This window comes from Heterodontus francisci, chromosome 6, assembly GCF_036365525.1.
Source record: "Heterodontus francisci isolate sHetFra1 chromosome 6, sHetFra1.hap1, whole genome shotgun sequence".
NCBI lineage: Eukaryota > Metazoa > Chordata > Chondrichthyes > Heterodontiformes > Heterodontidae > Heterodontus > Heterodontus francisci.
This window is the reverse complement of record NC_090376.1, coordinates 27,792,297-27,816,979: the sequence shown is the minus strand read 5'-3', so window position 1 is coordinate 27,816,979 and position 24,683 is coordinate 27,792,297. Positions and strand designations below refer to the sequence as shown.

The 24,683-nt window shown below is 42.5% G+C and overlaps 1 protein-coding gene across 3 annotated transcripts in view; it reads left to right on the top strand.

The window, feature by feature from the left end:
• Positions 1–1,054: 1,054 nt before the first annotated feature.
• The window catches only part of relt (RELT TNF receptor), a 91,591-nt gene continuing 67,962 nt past the window's right edge, over positions 1,055–24,683 (top strand). For 2 of the 3 annotated variants that reach the window (XM_068033381.1, XM_068033378.1), the window contains exons 1-4: positions 1,055–1,165; positions 12,480–12,542; positions 20,970–21,083; positions 22,996–23,174. In XM_068033381.1, the coding sequence (XP_067889482.1) occupies positions 12,498–12,542; positions 20,970–21,083; positions 22,996–23,174 (338 nt within the window). In that variant the 5' untranslated portion in view covers positions 1,055–1,165; positions 12,480–12,497. Of the gene's footprint in view, positions 1,166–12,229; positions 12,383–12,479; positions 12,543–20,969; positions 21,084–22,995; positions 23,175–24,683 lie in introns of all 3 variants that reach the window. The other variant, XM_068033380.1, reaches the window with a different exon arrangement.

Here is a 24,683-nt window from a genome sequence, read left to right as displayed (position 1 = left end):
ATTCAATCATGATTTCCTTGATGAAGAAGGCGCTGTCGATGGGTGCACCTCCTTTGCTATCTTTCACTGCCACCGTAACGGTGTTACGCACCCCCTGGCCTGGAGTTCTGGTGTTGGTTGCAGCCATTTTTTGCTTGAAGCTTTCTTGGGACAGGTACTAAAACCCCAACTAACAGGAAAACAACCGCCCCGGTAGATCTCCAATCCCAAAGGGAGAAATGCTGTAAGTACAGCACTGAAACCCCCACAAAAAACAGCACCTGCAGGATCAAAGGCCACTGATCATGGTCTCTCCCCTGCCTTGTTGCAGTTCAATGCAGATCGCTCAGGATTTTCCTGAAGCTCAACACAAACTCGTGGAACAGCACCTCATTGTCCAATTAGGCACTTCACAACCTACATTTGAGTTCAACAATTTCTTAAACTCATTTTTCATGTTTTTGATTTTGACAGAGCTGTTGTCATTCTGCCACTAACACTCTGGATAAATACTTTGTCTTTTACTACAACTATTACCACTCCCTTTTCCTTTTATTCCATGGCATCTCTGTCATTTAATCTCTCCAGCCTTTGGCCTATCACAAACCTTCCTTTTTGTTCTTCTCCTTGTCCCCCCTTTCACTTGCCTATAACATTTCTAACCTTTGCCAGTTCTGATGACAGGTCACAGAGCTGAAATGTTAACTGTTTCTCTCCACAAATGCTGCCAGACCTGCTGAGTATTCCCAGCACTTCCTGTTTTTATTTCAGATTTCCAGCATCGGCAGTATTTTGCTTTTACAGATAATCAGTGCACCGCCGTGGCGAGGGAGAAGGAAAATCCCCTGATTCCCCGATTGAACAGACACTGAGTCACAGCCTAGTGACACTGATCCCATTAAAAGACGCTTGTCCTGTGATTCACAGGAGCCGCAGTGCGGAACGTCAGCCAGCCTGGAGGCGGCGTGGTACGCGATGACGTAACCCAGAAAGGAAAGGGGCGGGATTAGAGGGAGGCGGGGCCACCGGGATGACGTCACCGATGACCTCATCAGCCTTCCTGGAACACGTCTTTTCAAAGCAAGTCCGCTGACTTGCAGCAGTCGCAGTGGGAAGGAGCTGGGCAACCTTTAAATAGAGGAAGAAGGAAATAGTACTTCATAACAAATGCATAGCAAGTCGACAGGTGAGTGCGCTTTAAATAAATACTTTGTATTATTGTTATCACAGGGACACAATGAATGAAAATGATACACAGGTAAGTTTGGAGCACGTTCTCCAGAATGAGCTCATCTGATGAATTGATTGCAGAGAGATTATTTAAATTGTGATGGTGAGTGGGGAGCTTTGAGCAGAAGAATGATTGGGGAGGGGGAAATTTATGGGGAGAAGAGCTCATGATATCCAACCATCACCCCTGTTAGTGATTCCAGTGGGATTTACATTGGGGGCCAAGTGGAATGTGCTATGTCTGGGGTTCTCCTCTTGTTTTGATTCCCATTCCTCACTCAGTCGTTTACTTGGTGACTTTGAAAGGAGTGTTCGGCAGCATCCTGTTATAGAGATGTCGACCGAGTTTGTGTCTTTTTGAAGACTTGTTGCTATTTTAAATTCTGACTCGGGGAGATTAGTTTCTAGTATAAAAGCAAAATGCTGCAGATGCTGGAAATACTCAGGTCTGGCAGCATCTGTGGAGAGAGAAGCAGAGTAAACGTTTCAGGTCAGTGACCTTCATCAGAACAGTTCTTCTGAAAGGTTCTCTCTCCACCTGCTGAGTATTCCCATTCAGATTTCTACCATCCATAGTGTTTTGCTTTTGTTTTTATTGAGCTAAGGAAATACAGAATTTCCTCGTACTTCGCCCCCGAGCACATCTGGCTGGAAAACCCCGTGATATACTGAGAAGTAAAAAAATAATAGACTCATGAAAGAATGGCTGTTTTCGCAGTTGGGGTCTCAGTTTAACGAGGGGCAAATGAACAAGTCGGTATTTGCCGTCTCACATGTCATGAAGACAAATGCAGCCAGTCTGTGGTCAGTTAAACACGCAAGATAATGTGATGATCAGTAAGAAAGGGTGGCGGGAAGTCACACTAGTGACTAAGTAGGATACTACTTAGACAGCCTCGGGGTTTAGCCAGTGTAGGAGCGCTCTTCCAGTTTGGTTTCGGTGAAGCGACCGAGGTGCTCCTCCCAATGTCCAGCACAGGCATTAGCGTTCACTCGATGTGGGTCTCAGAACATTGATTACAAAGGACGAGCACTAAAAGGAAATGCATTGTGTTAGAATGGAAAAGACGTCACTGGAAACTGAATGATTTACGTGAGACTAAAATAGGTATTGAAGGCAGCAAGCCCTTCCCTGCTGCCTGCATTGGCGAGTTTGTAATGTAGCTGGAGGTTTGAGCATCAATCCAGCCAGGCAGCAACCTTGTGTTGCTTCTCTACTGTTAGGACTTGTCTCACACCACTGTCCCAGGTGTACTTTGCTCCCCATTTACCTGAAGTGTACTTCTACAGGCTAAATATCAGGGGAACCTGAGGCCAGTGATTAACAGAGAACTCCCTACTGTATTTTTGCTACTCGCTTGCATATGCCCTCACATCCTACTGAACTTAATATGATAGTCTAAGACACTTCACTAAATCATGGTTTAGACTGTAAACTGCCAGACATCATCAGTATATGGTTAAATGAACAGAAGCAACGTCATATTCAAATTTCACTAGTTATCCAGTCTTTTCTCAATTACTGTAAACACTACCAGACACAAGATCCCTGAATATTAACTTTTACACGGCAGTTTGTTGCTCACGGAGTCTCTGAATTATCTCTCTCTCTCTCTCATGACTTCCGAGGGGCTATCCAATTTGAACAAGACTAGCTGAGAAATACTTCTGAGAAATGTCCACGACCAGCAGAATTTAAATGTGCCTCTGAAACTCAAGATATAAAGCCCACAAGATGCTTATATTTGAAGTGAATGGCTCGGCAGCTCCCAGGACACCTGATCAACCGAAAATGCTTTACATTCTGGGCTATTATATCAGTTTTCTGAGTGAGCCTTAGTTTTAACCCTATCCATACTATGACAGAAAGAAGGGAAGCTGTGTTGTGTCCTCTGGCCAGGAATGTCCTCTTTACATTGTCTGGACTCCTTAAAAAGTGCCCAGGAAAGAACTCTCTGTATATGCTGAGCTTCTCCCAACAGAGGTGTAATCACATCTGAAGCTTTAGAGGGGGCATTAGGCAATTATGGGATTTGGAACATAGGAACAGGAGTAGGCCATTCAGCCCCTTGAGCCTGTTCTGCCATTCAATCAGATTGTGACTGATCTGAATCTCAACTCAATCAACCTGCCATGGCCCCATGTTCTTGAATACCATTCGCAAAAATCTATCAATCTCAGATTTAAAATTATTAATTGAGCTAGCATCTTCTGCTTTTTGTTGCAGAGAGTTCCACACTTCTAAGCCTCTCTGTGTGAAGTGTTTCCCAACTACTCATGAATGACCTGGTTCTGATTTTAAGGTTATGTCTCCTTGTCCTAAACTCCCACACCAGTGGGAAAATTTTCCCTCTATCTACCCTATCGATCCTTTTAAAATCCTAAAACTCTCAATCAAATCACCTCTTAACTTTATGGCCTGGATTTTGTGGTCAGCCGTGATCGCTGCTGCCCTTTGAAGAAAGCTTCCCACAAAGATCTAGCATTCTCTGTGGCATGGATTTCCCCTTTCCTAAGATCAGTTTAAATCTGGCGCCACCTCAAGGGGATCTCCAGATGGCCAGCAGCAATAATGTCAGCAAACAGTCAGGGTAAGCAGCCAATCAGATTGAAGCATCCACACAGACAGAAAACCAGGAAGTTAAAAGCATTGATTATCCTTCACTTTTAATTTAAATTTTCAGATTTCAGAATGAAAGATTATGATTGGATTAAAATATAAACTAAAATGTTGCAAACAAATGTTAAAATATCTTTTATTATATTAAAAATATATGGATTTATCATGACAAATTTAAAATTACACAAATATAAAATTATCTTTTCGGGGCCAGTGAAAGTATTTAGCAGTAATTATGAAGTTTGTTACCTGTTAAAAGCCCAGTTTATTCATTCAATAAGGTGTAACTTTATCAAAGATTTTTACAGTGAGACAAACATGAAAGTTGTCATTAATTCACTGAGTACCTTGAGATTGCAGTCTGGGGTTGGTGGGAGTGGTGGTGAGGCCTTTTGGAAGAGCACAGAATCACTGACAGCAGATTCTAGATTTCTGCTTATTCTGTGCATGTGCGGACTCCCGAAGTTGCTGTCAGTTGCAGTGGAGTAATGATGGTGAACGCTGACAAGTTGGCAGCCATTACCACTCCAAAATCTATGTCTGTGTGCTCAAGGGAGTCAAAGCCTAATTTATGTAATCTCGCATCATCTAACCCTTGGAGTCAGGAACACAAATCGTATCGAAAATATTCCTTTCATCTGCTGTTACAATTTGGGTCACCTTCAATACTCCTTATTCATGCAAACAGAAGCAAATATTGTGGATGCTGAAAATCTGAAATAAATCCAGAAAATGTTGGAAACATTGGCCTTTCATCATCGAAGTTTATCAATCTGAAAGGTCAACTCTGCTTCTCTGTCCACAGATGCTGTCTGACCCGCTGAGTGTTTCCAGCATTTACTCTTTATTCATGTCCTCTGCAAAAGCTAGCTTCCACAGACAAGTCTTTGCTTCCAAGGAACTGAAGCTTGCTCTTAGTAGGGGGGGATAATGAACCATCGAGGAATGCACCTGAAATAGTACATGATGCCACCATATTCTTCTGATCTTTCCGAATCACAAAAAAACCCACTGCGCTGGCAGACTCTAACTCCAACTCAACTATTAATGTTTATTATAGGAAGTAAATATACATAGAAACAAGAATAAGCCATCAGACAAAACTAGTAATACAATGCTAACTGGTACTTTTAAAACCACTTTGACAGCACAATAATAATTTAATAGTTTTATGTAAGTGTGCACCAGTGTTGCATTGCCGTAGCAATACATGCAATAATTCGTGATAACTGAAATGAAGAAGCAGCAAAAGTCTGACATTTATTCCCAGTTTCAGTCCATTTCAGGCTACGGAGCTGTGAATCAAAATCAGAACAAAGAAACCAGAATGATAACATACCATTTTAATGAGTGATAACACGAGTGCTCACCATACTTAGGATGGTGACACAGCGAGGATCTGCTTATTATACAAACATGGTTTCTCCTTGTCTGATCCACTGGCAAATCAAATAATTTGGTCCTGTAGACCTGTCAGCTGGTGATCCAGAAGAGAGAGGAGCTTTTAACACTGGCCAGTTCGCAAAAAAAAAAATCATTTGCCATGTTCCTGTACTTGTGTAATAAAGGAAGCAACAGAATAATCTTGCAATAAAATCAAGGTTACATTACTGAACCAAGCCCTTTTAGTCCAACCAGTCCATGTTAGCATTTACCCTCTGTTAGCAAATAGTCCTAATCAGATTTAACCACCCTGTTTCTATATTCCTTCAATCCCTTTTCCTTCAGCCATCTATGTGTGTTGACATAGTTTCTGTCTCATCCACTAACTATGGTGGTGAAGTGAATACCGCAGCCTCACAACTCTCTCTATAAATACGTTTCTCTTGCCCTCTGCTTGAAATCTCTTCCTGTTATGGCCCATTGTCCTTGATCCCTCAACAACTGGGAAAGTTCGCTGTCAACTTTTTCATAATTTTGCACACTTCTGTTATATTGCCCTGTTGATCAGACAAGAAAATAGCGCAAGTTTTCAAATGTATCTTTGCATATGTATTTTCGCATACAAGACAGCATCTCGATGAATCTGTGTTGCAACCTCTCAAGCCTCTTGTAATGTGGAAAGGGCTAAATGTTGCTCCATCACAGCACCTCTGCTCAGGCACTTGAGAGTATGCTTGTTTTGTACCTTCCAATAATGATGACCTTGGGAGTAAGGTAGAATATACATCTCCAACCGTCCACCCATTGCCTGTAATGAACCTAGACTGGCTATCCTTTGTTGGAGGGATTTGGTCATACTCCAAGCAGATTTTGTAAATCAGGCTAATTATACAGGCGTTGCAGAAAAGAAAAATAATCACAATTAATACTTTGATCATCGTCGAATGTATAATACTAGAACATTGTAGTGTCATTCATTGTCCGAAGCATCCTGAGACACACGATGGTGAACCAATAGTTGGATTGCAGTTGTACTGCAACTAATACTGGACTGACAAACAGAAACCAATACCTTGTGCTGATTAGTGTGGAACCAGTGCACTTACAGGACACTTTGAGAACCAACTTTCAACCTGCTCGTACTGCCACTATAAGGTATAATCAAGAGGAAGCATTGTATGTGCTTTGCTCTCAATTTAGATATTTTTTCTTCCTTTTACTCAAAGAATCATAGAATGATAGAACACTACAGCTTAGAAACAGGACAGTGATTTATCAGGTTTGTCCTGATGTTTTACTCCATCCAATCCATTTGGTCAATATTGTTTCTTTCAAGCAACTGTCTTATCCCTCTTAAAAGAATTAATGGACTCAACTTCTTGTTGTTGAAGCAAATGCTGTAACCACCCATACTCTGTCCCTGAAGATGCATTTCAGTAACTACCTCACGACTGTTGTTTGACTGATGAGTCTATAGTTACCTGGTTTCTCTCTCCCTGTCTTCTTTAAATAATGGAGTGACATTTGCAATTTTCCAATCCAGAGGTACAATTCCTGAATCTGGAGAGTTTTGGATCTGTAATTTTGTCACCAATTCCTTTTTAATGCCCTGGGGTGGTACACCCAGCAGTTAGGAAGGCTAATGGTATGTTAGCTTTTATCACGAGGATTTGAGTACAGGAGTAGTGAAGTCTTGCTTCAATTGTATAGAACCTTGGTTAGACTGCACCTGGAGTACTGTGTGCAGTTTTGGTCCCCTTACCTTAGGAAGGATATTATTGCCATAGAGGGAGTGCAATGAAGGTTCACCAGACTTGTTCCTGGGATGGCTGGACTGTCCTATGAAGAGAGATTGGGGAAACTGGGCCTGTATTCTCTAGAGTTTCAAAGAATGAGGGGTGATCTCATTGAAACCTACAAAATACTTAAAGGGATAGACAGGGTAGATGCAGCTAAGATGTTTCCCTTGGTTGGGGAATCTAGAACCAGGGGACACTATTTCAAAATAAGGTGGAAGCCACTTAGGACAGAGATGAGAAGAAATCTCTTTACTCAGAGGGTTGTGAATCTTTTGGAATTCTCTACCCCAGAGGGCTGTGGCAGCTCAGTCATTGAGCATGTTTAAAGCAGAGGTTGACAGATTTCTAAATACCAATGACATAAGGGAATATGAGGATCGTGTGTGCAAGGGGCATTGAAGTGGAAGATCAACCATGATCATATTGAATGGTGGGGCAGGCTTGATGGGTTGAATGCCTATTCCTGCTTCTATGTTTCATCATGTCTTAGAGATTGGCCTATCTTAAGTTCTGCTATTTTCTCCATTACCTTTTTATTTTACTTATTATAAAATGTGCTAAGTTCATCCCCTTGACTTTTTTTAGGTTCATTTCAAGGCTGACTTAGACAGATTTTTGATCTACAAGGGAGTTGAGAGTTACGGGAGGCATGCAGGAAGGTGGAGTTCAGACCACAATCAGATCAGCCATAATCTTATTGAATGTCGCAGCAAGCTCTAGGGGCCGAATGGCCTACTCCTGCTCCAATTTCTCATTTTCTTATGGTCTTGTTTCCTTTCTCCACTGTGAAAATGGATACAAAGTACCAATTTAACACGTATGCCACTTAACAGACTAATTGTTAGTCTTGCCTGCATCTTTCTTTAATTGGTTCATGGTACCCTTTATCACTTAATATATGTATAAAAAAAACTTGTTCGTTTTGATACCCTTGCAAGTTTTTTTCATATTCCCTTTTGGCTCCTCATATTACTTCCTCTGTACCTTTTTGTAGCTCTTCCAGTCTGTTGGGTTTCTACTTTTAGTAATTTTGTAAACCTTTTCTTTTAGCCTGATGCTGTCTCTTGCCTCATTTGTTGACCATGGTTTGCCTTTTAGGGGTATGTACTAGTATTGATATCTCACCAAATGCTTCTTCGAATACTTCCCACTGTAGGTTTATCCATTCACAGTTCAACTCAGTTTGCTGTTGTCAATTTGTTTATCATCCTGTAAAAGTTTGCTGCACATAAATTTTTAAAAAATTCATTCATGGGATGTGGGTGTCGCTGGCCAGGCCAGCATTTATTGCCCATCCCTAATTGGCCTTGAGAAGGTGGTGGTGAGCTGCCTTCTTGAACCACTGCAGTCCATTTGGGGTAGGTATACCCACAGTGCTGTTAGGAAGGGAGTTCCAGGATTTTGACCCAGCGACAGTGAAGGAATGGCAATATAGTTCCAAGTCAGGATGGTGTGTGACTTGGAGGGGAACATGCAGTGGTGGTGTTCCCATGTATTTGCTGCCCTTGTCCTTCTAATTGGTAGAGGTCGGGGTTTGGAAGGTGCTGTCTAAGGAGCCTTGGTGCATTGCTGCAGTGCATCTTGTAGATGGTACACACTGCTGCCACTATGTGTCGGTGGTGGAGGGAGTGAATGTTTGTAGATGGGATGCCAATCAAGCAGGCTGCTTTGTCCTGGATGGTGTCGAGCTTCACCCATCCAGGCAAGTGGAGAGTATTCCATCACACTCCTGACTTGTGCCTTGTAGATGGTGGACAGGCTTTGGAGTCAGGAGGTGAGTTACTCGCCTCAGGATTCCTAGCCTCTGCCCTGCTCTTGTAGCCACTGTATTTATATGGCTACTCTAGTTCAGTTTCTGGTCAATGGTAGCCCCTAGGATGTTGATAATGGGGGATTTAGCGATGGTAATGCTGTTGAATGTCAAGGGGAGATGGTTAGATTCTCTCTTGTTGGAGATGGTCATTGCCTGGCACTTGTGTGGCGCTAATGTTCCGTGCCACTTATCAGCCCAAGCCTGGATATTGTCCAAGTCTTGTGCATTTCTACACGACTGCTTCAGTATGTGAGGAGTCACGAATGGTGCTGAACATTGTGCAATCATCAGCGAACATCCCCACTTCTGACCTTATGATTGAAGGAAGGTCATTGATGAAGCAGCTGAAGATGGTTGGGCCTAGGACACTACCCTGAGGAACTCCTGCAGTGATGTCCTGAAGCTCAGATGATTGACCTCTAACAACCACAACCATCTTCCTTTGCGCTAGGTATGACTCCAGCCAACGGAGGATTTTCCCCCTGATTCCCATTGACCTCAGTTTTGCTCGGGTGCCTTGATGTCAAGGGCAGTCACTCTCACCTCACCTCTTGAGTTCAGCTCTTTTGTCCATGTTTGAACCAAGGCTGTAATGAGGTCAGATGCTGAGTGGCCCTGGCGGAACCCAAACTGAGCGTCACTGCGCATGTAATTGCTAAGCAAGTGCTGCTTGATAGCACTGTTGATGACACCTTCCATCACTTTACTGATGATTGAGAGTAGGCTGATGGGGCAGTAATTGGCCGGGTCGGACTTGTCCTGCTTTTTGTGTATAAGACATACCTGGGCAATTTTCCACATTGCAGGGTAGATGCCAGTGTTGTAGCTGTACTGGAACAGCTTGGCTAGGGGCGCGGCAAGTTCTGGAGCACAGGTCTTCAGTACTATTGCTGGAATATTGTCAGGGTCCATAGCTTTTGCTGTATCCAGTGCTTTCAGTCATTTCTTGAATCACGTGGAGTGAATCAAATTGGCTGAAAACTGGCATGTGTGATGCTGGGGACTTGGAGGCCGAGATGGATCATCAACTCGGCACTTCTGGCTGAAGATTGAAAACCCTTGATCTGTGATTCTTTTTTCTTCTCCAACTTGCTGCAGGAATGAATCTAACAGTACCAGCTGTTAGTTGGACTTCGCCTTGCCCTTTTTATATTGACGATACTTTACACCACAAGGCGTGAGCAGATAATGTCATGGTGAGGGAAACTGGGCATCTGGGACCTAAGTGAACAGCAAGCTACTCTGTATCTCTTTGACTAATCAGATTGTGCAGTTAATTGGTGCAAGGACTGAGAAGGAAAGTGTAAATTCGAGTGGGTGAAATCAATGCCAAATCAGGTACAGAAAGAGAGGGGAAGAAAGATTGATTGAGAAAAGAGAAATGGAAAGTAAAACACTTCTCTTCAATTTTAAATTTCACATTTTGTACAACAATTAAAAGCTTACATGGCACCAAAACAGGCTCCTTGCGTCACTTCAGACCAGCTCTAGATTTCTGTGGTTTAGTTTGTCTCTGCCATGCAAGTGCAGCAACTTCATGTTGCTCAATGCATTCCAATGGTGGGCCAGACAATGAGACTCTACCATCAGCTTCGCTACAGCAACTTTTGGATTTCCGCATCTAATCATGCATCTGCCTCGTCTGAAGTTGCTTTGGCATTACACATAAGTAATGGTGAGCGCCATTAGCCTTGCAATTATTTTGCCAGCAAGTTATGGGCAATTATCACATTTAATCATATTATGGTCACTAGTTGGCTCTGATTCATTATTGTCATAGCCATTATTGTTATTCATGCCAGTCTGGTTCTGTTGATAGCATCCTGAGTTAGAAGGTTGTGGGCTCCACACCTGGAATTGAGCACATAATGCAGTACTCCACTGTCAGTTTAGATTATCAGAGGTGCTATGTTTCAGATGATACGTTAAAATGAGGTGCCAAATGTGGAATGATTCAAAGAAGAGCTGGGAGTTCTTTGGGTGTTTTGAATGAATTATTCATGAACTGGTCACTTGTTGTGATGCATTATATTTAAAGAAGAAAATTGTCTAATATTTCCCCTTCTGGAAGCAGTAGCTCATCCTGAGTCATGTGGCTGCATGAGCATCAGTGTCCCCTCCCAATGGCTCACCTGATGGGAATCCTTGTTTTTAATGTGTAAGCCTGGGCAATCAGCTATTGGAGGGGAGAAAAACATAAATCCTAGCTGCTTCCTCCGTGCACCTATTTTCTCTTAGGCTGCAGTGGCAGCAGTGTGCACTGCAACAACTCACCAAGTCTGCTTTGACAGCACCTTCCAAACGCGCAATCTCTACCACCTAGAAGGACAAGGGCAGAAGATGCATGGGAATACCACCACCTGCAAGTTCCCCTCCAAGCCACACACCATCCTGACTTGGAACTATATTGCCATTCCTTCACTGTCACTGGGTCAAAATCCTGGAAGTCCCTTCCTAACAGCACTGTTGGTGTACCTACACCCCAAGGACAGCAGCAGTTCAAGAAGGCAGTTCACCACCACCTTCTCAAGGCCAATTAGGGATGGGCAATAAATGCTGGCCTTGCCAGCAATGCCGACATCCCATGAATGAATTAAAAAAAAATATATGTTCTGTTTGTTTTTCATAAGTTATTTTCTTCTCCATTTCTGATCTTGCTGTACTACATGTCAGCTCTGGCTGCATGATTAGGTAGGCAACCTGTTCTCAAATCTCCACCAAGAGCTGAATAAATTACAAGAATGATGCTGTGTGTTTACTTAAGTGTCTTCTCGATTTTCCCACATTTGGAACTATCTGGGTGAAGCTCCCTGGCAAGAGTAGACTATAAGAAAATTGCCTCTGTATAAAATTTAAATCAATGTTTCCATTAATTTGGATATTGTTCTGCTAATTACAGATCTATGTGCTCACTTTTAAGCAATAATGCTTTAAAAAAAAAAAAAAAAAAATCTGCTGAAAACTAGATGCTGGGTTGCGACTGCACTAATTGCACATTTTGCATGATATTTGCAGCCAGAAATGAGAGATTTTCATTCCATCAGCCAGGCTGCAATCAAAGCAAGGTTCTAAAAGTGAAAAGGCCATGTAGTATTTTAGGTGGGTTCCTTTGTGCTTGGCCTTGTGCTGCTTTTTCTGATTGGATTAATTAGCACATTTGGGTACTGGGTTTCTCCAATATGGAAAAGCCGTTGAGTTCCAATTCTCAGCCATGTTCAGTTGCTGGAGCACATTAAAGAATTATACCTGGGAAGAGCAGAGGAAGCTCGAACAGAAAGCAGAAGAGTGGGACAGTCAGTGTTTTGCAAAGAAAATTCCATGGGATGGTAGCAATAACACTCAAAGAGGAAGCATGTTGAGCACAGCGGGCTGCACATTAACTCATTACTTCCATTTTCTCCATAGCTGTGTACCCATTGTCAATCTGTGCTGTGCAGCTGTGTCGCTGAATAAGGTGTGTGCATAGCAGAAAGACTAAACTGACATTGAAGACACAGTAGCTCTTGTTATTGAACAGCATATTTACTGTGGCCTTCCACCAGACAAAGGCTTGCCCAGGTCTGTACCTGAGATTTGTTTAAGTACAAATTTTGCTGAAAAGAACACCAAATGTCTGATTCTGATCTTTTTCTTGTGCCTTGCTTTCTCTAATCAGGGCTAATGCACATTGAAGATGAAGAGGAACCCCCTTTATTGCTCGTTATTCTGTTACCTCACAGTGAGTACCTCCTACAACCTAATGTTTCAGCATTGAGCATTTGTTTTAGAGGCACTGGTAGGGCAATTATGAAGGGAGTTTATGACCTTTGGCTGCACCAAATAAGTTTATAAAACATCCTCAGCTGGGATACTGATGCTGCTGGACAAGCTCAATTTTACTTTGCAACGAAAAGTTGGATATATGTTTTAAACCGAAAAGGCAAGAAAGAGATGAGGAAAATGCTTTGTGTTCCCTCTCCTTACACAAACAGGCTACTCATGCATATGAATTATTTTCATATTTTTATTTTTTTTCTCTACGGTCATACTTCCAAAGCAAGGACTTGAGGGAAAGTGTTCCGAGTGTGAGACAGTTGTGTGGGGGGGGTTGCAGTGATTTGGAATCGGAGGCAGACTTTTTTGCATATATGGAGTTCTGGGAAGGACCCCTTTTGGTTAGCAAGGTTAAATTTGGCTTGGGTTGCATGCCAGGTCTGTGATGAACTTGAATGAATTCAGAATTCTGCTGTCAACACCACCAACTTGAATTTATATAACACCTTTTAAAATGAAGTAAAACATCCAAGGCACTTCATAGCAGCGTAATCAGATAAAAATTGACACCGAGCCAAAGAAGCAGAGGTTAGGAGATATGACCAAAAGCTTGGTCAAAGAGGTAGGCTTTATAGGGAATCTTAAAGGAGAGAGAAAGCGAATGAGAGAGCATGTGCAGCTTAGGACTGGAATTCCAGAGCTCGACGCCTAGACAGTTGAAGGCATGGCCACCAATGATGGGGTGAAGGAAGTCGGGGATGCACAAGAGGCCAACGCTGGAGGAACATGGAGTTCCTGGGTGGGATGGGTTGGGAGAGGGGTTGTAGTTCTCGAGGAGGTTGTGGAGATAGGGAAGGGTGAAGCAGTAAAGGGATTTGAACACCAGGATAACAACTTTAAATTTGAGATGTTGTTGGACCTGGGGCTAGTGTAGGTCAGTGAGCAGAGGGCTGGTAGGAGAAAAGGACTTGGTTTGAGTTAAGATATAGGCAGCAGAGTTTTGGGTGTGTAAACGGCTGTTTGTCCAGGGTTTCTACTGAAATTACAGTCGGGGAACAGCATGGATTCAGGACCATTAGGAGTTGGATTGTCATCTTTTGACAGGCCCAAAACTGAATGGGGTAAGGAGATCCAGGTTGAAATTTTGATTTTTGCTTTGCAAACTTTATTATTCACCTTTAACACTATTGGTTTTGCTTCATAAAACATAAGTGTTTTAAAAATAAAAGGGCTTCAGTTCCAAGTGCCAGACTTGAGGGACAAACTCCGACTGATTTTAAGGAAACAAATTGCAGAATCTTGATAGACTCACGGCAACATTTTATTGAAAATGTTGCCATGAGTCTATCATGATTGCATGCTCTGTATTCCCAACAATTTTTTCCTTAAAATTATCAACAGGATAAATATTTAGACACACTGCACTCACAACTCCAGATAGCATCTGCCCAGTTTGTGAGGGGCATTTTAAGTAACCCATTCCGCCCGCATGAATTTCAGGAGAGCACTAGGCTGCTGTAATCAGAAGTGTGGCACAATGTTAACGACACCCTGCACCACTATTGGCAACTCGCATGCAGTGGGCACCTTGTCAGAAAAATCATCTGAGTGACTGCCTGCTAAATCATTTATTTAGCCAATGTCCACTCTCCCTTACAGACTTTGGCTGTACACTGAGCAACAAGCTGTTGTAGTGGTCACATAATGGCCATTGACTACAAATCTGACTTTCCCACTGCAGTGATCTATCCAGGATAGATTAGCTTTATTCCAGCGCGATTTGCATTTGAGCTGAGTGTGTATTTTTAGAGCATGTTGCACTGTGCAGAATAATGAGTCAGTACTGCCTCTTGCATGTGCAGATTTGAAACCCATTGATGCAGCTTGTCGTATGGGTTTTTGAAGTATTATGTGGTGGTATTATAGTGAAATTTTCAGCAAAACTCCCAATTGTCTTTTGTTTTCTTTGCTGTTCGTTCTTGCAGAATCAGAGTTGAGGGAAAACACTGCAATGCATAGTTTAATATTTAGTAATCTCATGTGGCATATAGTGCAGTCTTTGGCATCATTAATCCTGGCAAGCTTTCGTATAGTAAATGTTAGATCTGTCATTTCCTAATATTGTAACACTGTAAATCTGTTACTTAGTGGGGCACATTGCGTTGGAGATCGAAATTAAAAATCTGAAATGCACAACAGATCAGTCAGCACCTGAAGAGAAATATTGGTGGGCAACCTTCCACAGAAAGCAGCTGCTTAACACACAACCAGCTACTGATGCTGTACACTGCAGCCTTCTCTGTAGTTATCCCATGCTGTGAATGTTGCCTTACACAGAATGGATTTAGTGCAATAAACAATTCATTGGATCAATCACTCTCATAACAAATAAAATCAAAATACTGCAGATGCTGGGATTCTGAAATAACCCCAAAAAGCGCTGGAAATACTCAGCAGGTCTGGCAGCATCTGTGAAGAGAGGGGCAAAGTTAACGTTTCAGGTCAGTGACCTTTCATTAGAACTGGCAAAGGTTAGAAATGTAATAGGTTTTATCAAATAAAGTGAGGGGGGCAAAAGAGAACAAATGAGAAGGTGTTGATAGGACAGAGGGTCACAGAGAATAACTGAAAAGGAGGGCAAAGACAAAGTGTGTTAATGGTGTGGTGAAATACAAAGTGTTAGTGCAGAGAGGGCATTAAATGACAGAATAATGAAAACAAAAACATGATAAACAAAGTGGGCAGGCACATGGTAAAAAGAGTGTAATGATGAAACTAACTAAAATAAAATTTAAAAAAAATACAAAGTAAAACTTTTTTAAAAAAAAAAGGGGGCCGGTCATGCTCTGAAATTGTTGAACTCAATGTTCAGTGCAGCAGGCTGCAGCATGCCTAATTGGTAAATGATGTGCTGTTCCTCGAGCTTCCATTCAGGTTCACTGGAACACTGCAGCAAGCCAGGACAGAGTCATACAGACAGAAACAGGCCCTTTGGCCCATCAACTCTGTGCCGGCCATCAAGCACTTAACTATTCTAATCCCATTTTCCAGCACTTGGCCCGTAACCTTGTATGCTATGGCGTTTCAAGTACTCGTCTAAATACTTCTTAAATGTTGTGAGGGTTCCTGCCTCTACCAGCCCTTCAGGCAGTGTGTTCCAGATTCCAATAACCCTCTGGGTGAAAAAATGTTTCCTCAAATCCCCTCTAAACCTCCTGCTCCTTACTATAAATCTATGCCCCCTGGTCAGTGACCCCTCTGCTAAGGGAAAAAGTTTCTTCCTATCTCATCTATCAATGCCCCTCATAATTTTGTATACCTCAATCATGTCGCCCCTCAGCCTTCCCTGCTCTAAGGAAAACAACCCTAGCCTTTTCAGTCTCTCTTCAAGGCTGAAACGCTCTAGCCCAGGCAACATCCTGGTGAATCTCCTCTGCACCCCCTCCAGTGCAATCATATCATTCCTATAATGTGGTGCCCAGAACTGTACACGGTACTCCAGCTGTAGCCTAACTTGCGTTTTATACAGCTCTATCATGACCTCCCTGCTCTTATATTCTGTGCCTCGGCTAATAAAGGCACAGAGATGTGGGCATGAGAGCAGGGAGGTGTGTTGAAATGGAAAGTGACAGGAAACTCGGGGTTTGTGAGCAGACCAGTCTGTGCTTGGTCTCCCCAATGTAGAGGTTTCCGCATTGTGAGCAGCGAATACAGTATACTAAATTGAAAGAAATACAAGTAAATCGCTGCTTCACCTGAAAGGAGTGTTTGGGGCCTTGAATAGTGAGGAGGTAAAAGGGCAGGTATTACACCTCCTGCGATTGCATGGGAAGGTACCGTGAGAAGGGGATGAGTTGGCAGGGGTAATGGACTGGATACAGGGTGTCGCGGAGGGAACGATCCTTCAGAATGCTGATGGGCGGGGAGGGGAAGTTGCGTTTGGTAGTGGCATCATACTGGACTGATTAGGTTCACTAGGCTGATTCCTAGGATGAAAGGGTTGTCTTATCAAGAACAGCTAAACAGGTTAGGCCTTTATTCATTGGAGTTTAGAAGAATGAGAGGTGATCTTACTGAAACATATAAGATTCTAAGGGGGCTTAACAGGGTAGATGTTGAGAATGTTTCCACTCGAGGGGGAATCTCGAACGAGGGGACCTAGTTACAGAATAAGGGGTTACACATTTAAAACTGAGATGCAAAGAAATTTCTTCTGAGGGTGGTGAATCTCTGGAATTCTCTACCTCAGAGTTGTGGAGGCTAGGTCACTAAATGTATTTAAGGAGGAGCTAGATAGATTTTTGAGATCTCGGAGTCGAAGGTTATGCGGAGCAGGCCCGGAAGAGGAGTTGAGGCCCGGGACAGATCAACCATGATCTTATTGAATGGCAGGGCAAGCTTGAGGGGCTGAATGGCCTACTCCTGCTCCTATTTCTTATGTTCTTATGGACATGGCGGAGGATGATCCTTTGGATGTGGAGGCTGGTGGGATGGAAAGTGAGGACAAGGGGGATCCTATTGCGGTTCTGAGGGGAAGGGGTGAGAACAGAAGTCAAGGTCGGTACACCAGACTACAACAGCACCACTCATGTCAGCAGGTTTGATTGCAATGTCGGGGTTAAGCCTGAGAGAATGGAGTGCAGCAAGTTCGGAGGGAGACAGGCTAGAGTGAGTGAGGAGAGCAGAGAAATTGAGACGGCCGATGTCTCGCTAAGAGTTTTCAATGAAAAGATCAAGAGCCGGTAAGAGGCCAGAAGGAGGGGTCCGGGTGGAAGGAGAATGCTGGAGGCGGGTGAATGGGTCTGCTGATCAGGGGGGAAGATTCCTGGTCAAAGAAGTGAGCCCAGAGGCGAAGGCAACAGAAGAAGAGCTCAATGTCATGCCAAGCACGAAATTCATTGAGGTGGGGGCGTAAGGGGATGAAACTGAGTCCTTTGAGTACAGATCGATCAGCATCAGAGAAGGGAAGTTCTGAGGGTATAGTGAATACACTGGTTCTTCAGGGTTTCTACACTTTACTGGCTGCCCCTATAATTTGATTTTAACAAGCTACTCTCACTGCCCTTCTGACTTGTTATTACCATGAACTCTGCTAAAGAAATGACTCATTTTCTAATTTCAGAGAAATCTTTTTATGTAGAATATAAATGAACTGATTTAGAAAAATGTTCTCTGCTCATGAGCAAGCTGTGCACGGCTTCATTATGAACAAAGAACATTTTTCTGAATCAATTTGGATCACGTCCTTGTATTCCATGATATTCCTTGTATTCTGTGCGAAGGACGTCTCCAAATATGGAAAGAGAATTGAAGGTATACAGAATCAAGCTTTATAAAATGTTGCAATTAGTTGTGGGCTGTGAGGAAGCTGAGCTTCTTTGTTGCCACTTTAGCAATGTGGACTTACATTTGCGGTCGGAACGATGGTGACAGATGAAGGAGAACTAATATCAAAAAGATCTCTTTCAATTAAGAATAAATATATTTAAAATTTGTAATCTCATCCGACCCTCCATGATCTCTGCCTTACTCCAATTCTGGCCTTTTGTCCATCCCTGACTTTAATCACTCCACCATTGGTAACTGTGATTTCAACTTCTGAAGAAGTCATATTGGATTCAAAACATTAACTCTGTTTCTCTCTCCCCGGATGCTGCCAGGCCTGCTGAGTATTTCCAGCACTTACTGTTTTTATCACTAAACTCTGGAATTCCCTCCCTAAACCTCTCTGCCTCTGTAATGTGCTCTCCTCCTTTAAGACACTCCTTAAAACCTACCTCTTTGACCAAGCTTTTGGTCACCTGTTCTAATAATCTCCTCATGTGGCTCAGTGCCAAATTTTGCTTGATAATGCTCCTGCGAAGCACCTTGGGATGTTTTACTATGTTAAAGGTGCTATACAAATACAAGTTGTTGTAGGTGAGTAAACAGCAAAAACCACAATGCACGAGACTGGGACTGCTTTGATAATGATCTTCCAGGAACAGAGCAGGCTTCCATGGAAATGGAGTAGGTTTGCTGCTGATCTAGAATGCTATCCCTGGGAGCACTGAAAAGAAAGTCCTAATTGCTGGATAATACTACAGGGGTCCATTGTAATCTGTAGCGGTTGCTTTATTTCACTGACTGATGTGGTAGCAACAACAGTTGTCATGATAGGAGCAGTGTTACGAAAGGGTAATGATCTGGGACCATGCCCATGTACAAGGGATCACTTGGATGCTACGAATATCAGAAAGTCGGACAGGGCGGAGGGTATGCCTGAAAATTGAACCTACCCCATTTTCATTCCGCTTGATGAATGGCTGGTAAATTAGTTGGGTTCTTTTACAGGCGTGTGCTCCAACCTACCTAGTTTTCTGAAAATCGTTGGACCGAGGGCCATCCTGTGCAACTTCCACGGCGGGGAATTGGGAGTAAACGATGCACCATTGTACAAGTGGTCTTCACTTACTCTGGGTGAGCGGACACTGGCAAGGCCACACTCCTCTCCGTGCTGATGCAGCAAAAATCTTTCTGATGCGTAATGGCAACATTAACGGAGCATTGAATTCAGCCCCTCGGCCATTCCCTAGGAGGAATAGGTGAAATGCTGAGGTGTTTGTGTGTCACCTCATAAAACAAGTGGCGTGGTTCTCATATGTATCTGAGAATTGGCAGAGCTGAAGCGATGCTGCATGTTTCTCCACCTCGGACTTATTTTGTGATCCCACGGGATTTTTTTAAAACAGGAAATGACATCCCGTAATACACATTTGAGTATGTTAGAAATCTGCAACAGAGACAGCTTTGTTGATGCATTATTGTGATGAGTCAAAGAATGATTACATAGATTCACGCCTTGAATTACTGATCCTGGCCTATGTGTTCTGAGGAAACATGGAGGGGAGGGAGAATCACAACTGTTCAACTCCCCAAGGGTGTCTTGCCAAGAAGAGTCTGGGAGAAAATAGCTGAAAAAGAGTGATAAAATAAAAAGCAGTTCACAGTTTGATCTGATAGCAGTCTTGAGAACTCCTATGTGAGCCTAAGTCCTTCAGTTTTCATCTCAGAATAATCAGTGTCAAAAGTTACCAAGAAAGTAATTTGGGGTCAATTCTCATTGATAGAAGGAAAAAAATAAAACTATTTTGCAGCATTTGAAGAGCATCAATATTATAAAGTGACTCTCCCCCTGACTGTGTACCAGTTCTGATGATGGGTCCTATCTGAAACAAATTTTTCTCTTTCGGACTGTCCTGCCATGCAGTGGCAGTGTTTTTAAAAACATTGATTGTAAAGCTTTTTTTTAATTCTTTCATGGGATGTGGGCATCACTGGCAAGGCTGGCATTTGTTGCCCATCCCTAATCACTCTTGACAAGGAGTGGCTTGCTAGCCTATTTCAGAGGACAGTTAAGAGTCAGCCATATTGCTGTGGGTCTGCAGTCACATGTAAGACAGGCAAGGACAGCAGATTTCCTTCCCTAATGGACATTAGCAAACCAGACGGGTTTTTATAAAAATTGATAGTTTCATAACACCATGACTGAGACTACCTTTCAATTCCAGATTTTTATTAATTAATTGAATTTAAATTTCATGTGGCGGGATTTGAATCCGTGTGCCCAGGGCATTAATCTGGGCCTCAGGATTTCTAGCCCAGTGACATTACCACTACGCTCCCATCTCTTCTTAAACTGCACTATCTGTTAGTATTGACGTGTTTTGCTTGAAGTTCTCTGGTCTGCTATTTTAATATAGATATGAGCATGTTTTTCTTTTAGTGCATTTGCTATTAATTTTGCACCATGTGATTTACATTTACATCAACTATTTACATATCTACAACTGTAGAGAATTGTGCAGATCTATGGGTGGAATTTCAACTTTGGCGGGTCAGTTAATGAATGGATAGGAAAATCGGGTGTGGTGTATAATGGGTGACTGATCCTGCTGAAGTTAAAAGTTTCTCCCTTTTGAGGTACTATTGGCTTTTGTGCAGCTGTGTAAAATGGGTGATGGTGAATCGGCAGCCCGTTTTGCACCTCTCCCCGTTTTACACCTCCAATAACTTCACACGACACATCACTGGCTGATGCTCAAGCTTCGATTTTCCAATTCCCATTATTGTAGCATCCAGTTTAAAATAATTGGCTTCCTATTGGTTGAACGGACACCGGTTGGAAAATCAAGGCCTCGTTCGCTATATTTGGAAAATGATAGTAGAGGTGGGAACTGGGATTTCTGCACATGAAGGGTTAATGAAATGATAAGTCAGCTGCTTGCCAGAAGGTGACATTAGAATTCCATAGCATTTATGAGCTGTCTCGCTGAGCAATTCTGCAGGTGCAGTCAGGAGTGAGGAGGTTGAATGATTGTGTGTCACTGACAGCGTGCCTGTACTCTCCTAGCTGCTGAGCTGGAAAAGTGTAATGATGCTCCAGTGTGGTGAGCAGGAATTTGAGGACAACAGAAGTCGGTGCATCCCCTGCCTTCACTGTCCTCCAGGGCAGGAGCCTGACAAGGTAATAAATGCAGTCTTTAATGTCTGAAATTTTAAATATTGGGCTGGATTTCAAAACCTTCGGGGCGCACACGCGAGATCTTCTCTGCAGAGTCGCCGTGATATTTAGCACAGCAGCTCATTTACATGGCCGAGACAGTCCACTCGCCCCGTGATGTGAAAAAAAAACTGCAGGCGCTGGCACCATTTTTAAAGTGCTTCCAGCCCTTCAGTTTAATTAAAATTTTTAAAGCTGAAGGTGAGATAAAATTAAAGTGCAAAATTGAATAAAAGTTTCAATCGCCTCTCCCATCACCGCCCCCCCCCCCCATGACTAAACAATTTATTAATTGCCCTCAACCCCCACCCCCCAAAAAAAAATTACCTAGCAATCCCGACCTTTCTGCCACCAAAGTTTATAACCTTTTTATATTCAGCCCCATCCCACCATCCCCTCCACTAATCGCAATGGTTTTCCCCGCTCCTGCCCCCACCCTGAAAACTTGCCTGCTCCCCCCTCCCAACTAGTGTTCTGCTTCAGGTCTCCGAACGGAGATCCGAAGGCGTGGGAGTTCCGGCAACCGGGCGGAATATAGCAGCGGGATGGCCGTCATGACGAGGCAAGTATTTATTCATTAATTTAAATAGATTAACATATTTTAATGTTCCCGTCATCGAGTGGCAGGGGGCCATTATTTTGAAGAAGAGCAGGGGAGTTCTCCCCGGTGTCCTGGCCAATATTTATCCCTCAATCAACATCACAAAAACAGATTATCTGGTCATCACATTGCTATTTGTCGGAACTTGCTGTGCGCAAATTAGCTGCTGCATTTCCTACATTACAACAGTGACTACTCTTCAAAAGTATTTCATTGGTTGTGAAGTGCTTTGAGACGTCCAGTGGTCATCAAAGGTGCTATACAAATGCAATATTTTCTTTTTATATCTTTACAAAACCAGTAACTGCATACAATAAAAATTTTGATAGTTTATGATCAAAAGGGGGATGACTTTAGCCCTGTGGGCCCCAGCCGAAACCAGAGGTGTTGGCAGTTAACGTGCAAGGGGTTAGTTATCTACCCTGGAGCCGCCAGCATCCCAGCTGTCCACAATTGTAACCTGCTATTCTGAGCAGGCGGCAAGGATGGCTGCATCATTCCCACTTGAGCCACCTGAGACAGAAGGGGTCAGACCCAGAACAGGCTTGTTTTCTTTCTTTAGTGAGGCCAGGAGGGATACCTGCAATCGGCACAGCCCAATGGAGCTGATTGAATGCGGCAGGAGGGAATACTCCCAGCCTCCTGCTTCAGAGTCCACCTTGGTTGCTAGCTGACTTCAGTGGAAATAAAAACCAGGAGTGATGTAAAATAGGCTGCCAATTCACAATATCCGTTTTACAATATCGCTCAAAGTCAACATTATCCACTTGGCCTGTTTTATTGTAATAGCAGCAGTGATGTGTACCATGTTAGGGAAGTTAAGCATTAATCATATCATTCCCTCATTACTTTAACAGCAAATCGTTAATAATCCCATTATTAACTGACCAATCAACAAGAACAGTGGTTAAGATAAATGTAATCAAGCTGGGCTGAAGGATTTGATTCATTTGGAAAAGAAAGGAATTCATGGAATCTTAATGTGTTTAAGATAGCAATATAATTTTTATGCAAATTGTTATATGCTTTATGAATGCTGTATTATCACTGCTCAATATACGTTTAAAAGCCCTTTCTGACTAATCTCATCAGTTTAGGAAATGATCATCTTTTGGTAAGTACGGAAAGCTTTAATTGGCCCTGAATTTTGTAATCATCATTATCATGCCTTTGCTTTAATGACCTAATTGTAAACAAAGGAATCTGCTTTGGGACTGCCTGTTTGGGAAAGATAATTACTTTGTGCTGTACTAAAATGTAATCTCTGTTCTTTAGGAATGTGGCTATGGAAAAGGCTTCAAAGTGAGCTGCAGAAGCTGCAGAGCAGCCACCTTTTCAGACACCTATGATTCTGGGTCCTGCAAACCACACACAGACTGTGCGAGTTTGAGGAAGACGTATGTCCGTCAGGGAACAGAGATAGCAGATGCTGTGTGTGGACACTGTTTTCCAGGGTAATTACCCAGCCATTCTCCCTCTTGTAAATTCTAGAGCATGCTCAACTGTTCGGGAAACTTGGGTTTGTCCTAGACTCTTATCTATCCCTTTTAATTGTACGCCTAAAAAGGTAACAATTGAAATGTCAAATCTACTTCATATGATCCAGTAAAGGATCATATGGTGACGGACACTTGGAGCTGCAATTTGAGGTGCACTGTTATGCATAATGTGTTCGGATATACTTTTATGTACATTATTGGGGGTTGCATGTGGTGTGTTTGTTTGCTGTCACATCTATTGCAGTGTTACCAGTTGAATTTCAAGGATTATTGTATCTGAACAAATTGCTGAGATGTACCAACTTTTAAACAATCTTGCGATCCCTACTGAATCTGAAATGGTAGGCAAACGATTCAGACTTCTCAACAACTTCTGGCAGTATGTTTGGGAAATGCTTGTGGTGCAGAATAAGAGAATCCAGCATTTTTTTTTAATTTCACAAAGTGAGACCCTCCAACACCACAAGATCTGGCATCCACTTAGCAACCCTGGTGTTAGTGCGACAAACTCATTAGTAGGATACCAACGGCCAGAACATTGGGAATCGAGTCCATGAACATAATTACGTACAACTATCTATATGGGTCAGTTGTTGGATTTAAATGCTGCTCCACTAACAGCTACGTCTTGACTATTTCACAAGCACGATGCAATGTAATTGGCTTCAGCATGCAGATATTTTAATTAAAAGCCATCAGCTGTCTATAAATATCCTTTATCAAAACAATATAATTAGCTTCAGCCTAGTTTGTAATCCAAAATTTACTGCACTGGCCATTAGTTGTATGCAGACGTCAAAGTATAATGGCTTAAAGATTAAGCAGTAATTTTACCCTTTAAATTGTCCGAACTTTCCACAAGTGGAAACAAAAGAATCACAGGCCAGTATGATCTCTGCAGTGTTGTTTTAACTGTGAAATAGTGATTTCAAACATTAAGGAAAAATTATTGGATACAGAAGTGATGAAAAAAATCTTCACAAATCTTCCAACATATGAATAAATTTTATGGCATTTTATAGAATATATTAACAGTCAGTATGAAGATTTATAATTCGCTAAGCAGTAATGAATTTTAAATCTGATGTATCAGATTTACAGGAAGGAACCCCTCCATAAATTCAGCCGCTAATTGAAGTGAGATCATTATGCGTCATGACACCTCCAGCTGTACCCTCAATTACATCTAAGGACTCATGAAATGTGAAACACTTTGGGATCTCCTGCTGCCTACCCTATTTATATAATCTGATTCAAGTACATTATGTGCTCAGATTCCCTGATTGTGGGTAAAGGAAGCTATAGGGAAGGGTACGGTAGCATAGTCATTATGTTATTGGACCAATAATCCTGAGGCCTGGACTCATGATCCAGAGACATGAGTTTAAATCCCACTACGGCAGCTGGGGAATTTAAGTTCAACTAATTAAATGCACTTGGAATAAAAAGCTAGTATTAGTAATT